The 5,271-nt window shown below is 55.1% G+C and overlaps 1 protein-coding gene across 1 annotated transcript in view; it reads left to right on the top strand.

The window, feature by feature from the left end:
* LOC103252296 (insulin-like growth factor-binding protein 5) overlaps positions 1-1,811 on the top strand; it is a 7,585-nt gene extending 5,774 nt beyond the window's left edge. Inside the window, exon 5 of the mRNA XM_008050925.2 lies at positions 1,541-1,811. Coding sequence (XP_008049116.2) covers positions 1,541-1,672 — 132 coding nt within the window. The 3' untranslated portion in view covers positions 1,673-1,811. The remainder of the gene's footprint in view (positions 1-1,540) is intronic.
* The last annotated feature ends 3,460 nt before the right edge of the window (positions 1,812-5,271 follow it).

Genomic DNA, 5,271 nt, shown 5'->3' with positions numbered 1-5,271 from the left:
TCCACTCACCTCAGCCTCCCAAAGGCGCGGGATTACAGACTGAGCCACTGAGCCCGGCCACTAGTAAGAATTTAAGAGCCAGATCGCCTTGGGACAAATCTTGACTCTGTCACTTTCTGACTGTGTCCCATTACCCTAATCATTTAATGTCCCAGTGCCCCTAAAGTTTCTTGTAAAATGGAGAATTACGTACCTACTGGGCTGGTTGTGGTGGCTCAGGCCCATAATCCCAGCACTTTGAGAGGCCAAGGTGAGAGGATTGCCTGAGCCCATGGGTTTGAGATCAGCCTGGGCCACTTGGTCAGACCTTATCTCTACAGTAAATCAAAAAATTAGCCGGGCGTGGTGGCACGTGCCTGTTTTTCCAGCCTCTTGGAAGGCTGAGGTGGAAGGATTGCCTGAGCCTGGCAGGTTGAGACTGCAGTTGCCACGATTGTGCCACGGCACTCCAGCCTGGGTGACAAGAGTGAGACTACAACCCCCCCCAAAAAAAACAGTACCTACCTCACAGGAGCATGAGAAATAAGTGATTCATCTTTGTAGGGCACTTAAAAAAGGACCTACTTTATACTAAGTGTTCATTGTTGTCTGGTACATGATAAAACTGCATAAATGATGTCTCCTATCATCATCATTATTATTCTTATTACTATGGTTACTATCAGATCATGTAACTCTCTTGAAAATCCCCAGAGGGTACCAGGTTGTGGAAACCCAAATGGGCAACATTAAAAACGAGACCGGGCCAGGCTTGGTGGCTCAGCCTGTAATCCCAGCGCTTTGGGAGGCCAAGGTGAGTGGATTGCCTGAGCCTGTGGGTTTCGAGACCCGCCTGGGCAACTTGACAAGACCTCATCTCTACAATAAATCAAAAACTAGCTGGGCATGGTAGCGCACGCCTGTAGTTCCAGCTACTTGGAAGGCTGAGGCGAATGGATCGCCAGAGCCCAGCAGGTGGAGGCTGAGGTAACCGGGAGCGGCCACTACACTCCAGTCTGGGCGACAGAGTGAGACTTCACTCAAAAAAAAAAAAACGAGACAGGGCTGGGCTTGGTGACTCAGTCTATAATCCCACCATTTTGGGAGGCTGAGGCAAGGGGTTGCCTGAGTCCTCAAATTCAAGGCCAGCCCGGACAACTTGGTGAGACCTCGTATCTACAATAAATAAAAAATTAATCGGGCATGGTAGCATGCTTCTGTAGTTCCAGCTACTTGGAAGCCTGAGGCAGAAAGATCTCCTGAGCCCAGCAAGTCTATGCTGCAGTGGCCATGAGCATGCCACTGCACTCCAGCCTGGGCAACAAAGTGAGACTCCAACTCAAAAAAAAAAAAAAAATTAGACTGTAGGGGCTAGCCGAGCACGGGCCGTCTAACTTTGCATTATTCCCTGGAACACCAGAACCCAGGGGCTGGGAAGAGGCCCCTTGACTCCCTGAGGACGAGAGTCTATGTTGCTGGGAGGAAGAGGCAGGACAGGTGGGCGTAAAGCCTGGAGGGGCCGGGGCCTGTCCTCACTGCCTCTTGCCCTACCCACCCCCAGTGCAAGCCCTCCCGTGGCCGAAAGCGTGGCATCTGCTGGTGTGTGGACAAGTACGGGATGAAGCTGCCAGGCATGGAGTACGTGGACGGGGACTTTCAGTGCCACACCTTCGACAGCAGCAACGTTGAGTGACGCGTCCCCTCCCCGCCCTTCCCTCGCCCCCTCCCACCCCCAGCCCCGACTCCAGCCAGCGCCTCCCTCCACCCCAGGACGCCACTCATTTCATCTCATTTAAGGGAAAAAAAATAATCTATATATCTATTTGAGGAAACTGAGGATCTCGGAATCTCTTGCAAGGGCTCCACTTTTGAAAATGGCGACAGCAGAGACACAGAAAGCTAAGGAGACCCTCCCCCCCTTCAAACGGTTTTCTTTTTTGAGGCGAGTTGAATAAGCAGAGAAGGGAAGAGAGGAAGGATGCGAGGAAGAGGAGGGAAGGAAGCGTGAGTGTAGAAGAGAGGGAAAGACGGATAGAGGCATGAAAGGAAGACAGGCAGGCGGACAGGAAGGAAAGGCGTTGGGACCCGGGCTGCGCCCGTCTTTCGCGTCCAGCCCCGGCCCGGGGTCAGGAGAGGTTTGGGCAAGAGAAGGTGTAGCCTGAGATGTGGCATTCGATGGCACCCTTGGAGTTTCCCCCAACTGGGTCGGTCAGGGGGAGAAAGGAAAGGGCACAACCCGCCAGGGTCTCCCCTGGATCTGCCTCCTCCTCTGGCCAGCAGTGTAGACGGCTGGACCCCTGACCTTCCTCTCCTCTTCCCCCGGCGGAGCGTTGTCTCTCTCCCAAATTCACAGAAACGAAAATGCATTCCATTCCTCCGAAAACAAAGCGAATTTACAATTGAGTGAGATTAGCTAGGTAGGTTTTCCTAAGCAGATATATGAATATTAAACATGTGTGTAGATTTCACTCCCCGTGCAGACCTTTAGAAATCCATACACGCCCCGCTGTCGGAAAGACGTGCCCTTCTGGGGTGACTCCAAAAACGTGCTGAAGCGTGCGGTTTCAGCCCCTCGTTACTTTGGGTTCACAACTAGCTCAGCAGCCTCTGTGGGGGAGGTTAGGCTGAAAACCAAGGGGGCTTGTATTTATCTACAAGGCTCCGTATAGTCATATATAGACATGTACCTCTATTTTTTTTCCTTTGTTTTTTTCCTTCTTTCTTCCTTTCTTTCGAAGGTTTGCATTAACCTTTCAAAGTAGTTCCTATGGGGGCATTGAGGAACTTCCTCATTCTGGGAAAACCAAGACACCCCATATTCTCCAATGACAACCCATAGTCCCCGTTTTGCCTGCCCTTATGGTCAGGGTTTCCTGAGCTCTTTGTGGGGCCCGGTGTCAGATTTGAGAACAGTCCCCAAAGATCCAGGCAGACGCCAGCACTCCGTGGTGCCCACATCGCGCACCCTAGAATATCCCACTTTAGTCTTCAAACCATCAGGAAGTAACTGTCTCCGGACACCACACCCAATGAGCCCGACAGGTCCGAGTCTGACCCGTGGGTCCTACCTAGCCTTTTCCTTTCATCTGGACAGAGCCTGCGCTTCAGAAGCTTCTCTCCGTCTCCATGCCAGCAGAGCAGGAGAGAGAGACTGAAGGGAAAGGCGGCTAACAGGGAGACGGTGTGAAGAGGCTTAACGCACAGGGAAGCAGTTAAATTGGTTGTTCAGGCCAGAGTAAAGGGGATGGAAGGTCAGGGGGCTGAAGGGACGGCCATTCTAGTGTCAGAGAAAAGCAGCCCCCATTCTAGTGTCAGAGAAAAGCAGCAGAAAGAGAGGCAAGCCAATAGAACCTTCCTTAGCTTCCCCACCAGATTTGCCTTCTGGGATTCTGGAGGAAGGAGGGAGAAAAAAATGGGGGAATGGGTTGTAAAAGAGAAATGAGCCTGTGGCCATACCACCCCAAAGGCACGCAATCTGGTCTGATCTTGGACGCCAAGCAGGGCCAGGCCTGGTCAGTACTTGGATGGCAGAAATGAGCCCAGTTCAGGCCACAGAGCCACGAAAGGCAGGTAACTCGAGGTGGGTCCTGTATTTTAGAAGCTGGACGGGAACAAGGGCCAGTAGACACCAGCTGTGCTTTTGAAGGGACAAGACTGTGTACCCAGAGGCCCACCGTCAGCCAGCAGTGAGGGACGGAGGCCCAAGAGTGCTGTGAGCTCTTCCTCCACTCTGACCAGCCCCTGCTTCCCCCTGCAGTGGGGATGAGAGGAAGGCCCAGGACAACCTGGGCATGCGTGCAAACAATCCCATTCTGCCCTGACCTCTTCAGCCCATGGTGGGGGGACCTTGCGGCTGTCCTCTAAGGCTGGACTCAGCCCACCAGGAAAGGGGGCTGGGACACTGGCTGGCAGAGGAGACCACTTCTCGCTGCGGACACCGCCCTCTCCACACCTTCCTGAGACATGGTGCAGTGGAGAACCACCCCCAACACCGAACTTGGAGCTACGAAGAGGGGTGGCAAAGAAGCAAACGTATTTCTACTCATGGAAACTGTCTCGCTATGAAACTTGGGGGCTGCCTCCGACTCCCCCGGACAGGACAGTGGTTGGGGACGGGAGAGGTGCTCAGCGCTCATGAGAGGAAGGGCCCCCCGGGGCCGGCAACTGTGAGGACTTACTTGACCTGCCAAGTCGGCACACCCCACCTCTCTGCACAACTGTCCCCCAACCCGACTCACATTTCTGTGTGTCTTAGGCCAGTATCCTAAACCCTTCCACGCCATGCTTCCTTCTGCCCATTCTTCCTTTGGCTCTTGAGCAGTTTCTCACTGGGATCTGCCAAGTGGATACTGGGGTGTCATTCCCCCTAAGAAAAGGCTGAGCCAGGAACCGCAAGCTCCCCCTGCTCCCACGCCTGAGCCTGATTCTTGAGAGAGGCTGTCTCTTTCCCCCCACTGTGTGCTGGACTGTGAACGGGCATCTGCCCCTTACATTGGCTCTTGGCTGTCAGTCACAGGTGGGGGACCATGGCCTGACACGTGGCCTCACGAACCCAAACCTGGAGGGTCTCCCTGCCCGCACCAGGTCCTTCTGGGCATCTGGTCACTCCCTATAGAAGTTGGGCCTTCTTGGACAGATGGGACTCAGCTTCCCAAGCGGAAGGTCCAGCTGGGCCCAGGGTGGAGAGACCCTGGGAAGGGAGTCACTGAAGGAAGACAGAGCCTCCTATCCTTGGCAGGGTGGAAGGGAGGCAGGTTTAGGGTGGTGTGAGCAGGTCACCTCCTGAGCAGGAATCTCCCTGCCTCTTTCCAACTATCTGCTCACCTACAGGCCCTGGACAGTGGATAATCTACGGCTCCAGGCTGAGGGGTGCCCAGCCCCCCAGCCGAGAAAGGTCTCTGCCCATCCCCTATTGACTCCTCCTCACTTGAGCACGGGGAAGGAACCTTGCCATCCCCCACTCCTGCCAGGTGATGGAGAGAGGCCTAGCCAGGACTGACCCTCCAATCCCGGCCTGCCCTGACCCGCCAGGCAAAGCAGGGAACCCGGGAAGGAAGAGACGGGACCGTTTCTCTGACAGCCAGGCCTCCACAGACAGGCCTGGGGACATCCACCCCACCCGGGGGAGAGGGGCAGGGGCAGGAGGCCCTGTGTGATCACACCCCTCCTCCCTCGCCCCATCTGCCCCCCGCCAGGGCTATCCTCCTCTGGGGGGTGAGCCTCAACCATCCTGCGCCCGCCACCCAGCTGTCAGCGCGCGACAGGGCTGCCACGGCAACCGCCACACTCCCC

This window comes from Carlito syrichta, unplaced genomic scaffold (genome assembly GCF_000164805.1).
Source record: "Carlito syrichta isolate Samal-C Ts95f unplaced genomic scaffold, Tarsius_syrichta-2.0.1 Scaffold154368, whole genome shotgun sequence".
NCBI classification, from domain to species: domain Eukaryota; kingdom Metazoa; phylum Chordata; class Mammalia; order Primates; family Tarsiidae; genus Carlito; species Carlito syrichta.
The sequence above is the reverse complement of the archived record's forward strand: the minus strand, read 5'-3'. Positions and strand labels throughout refer to the sequence as shown.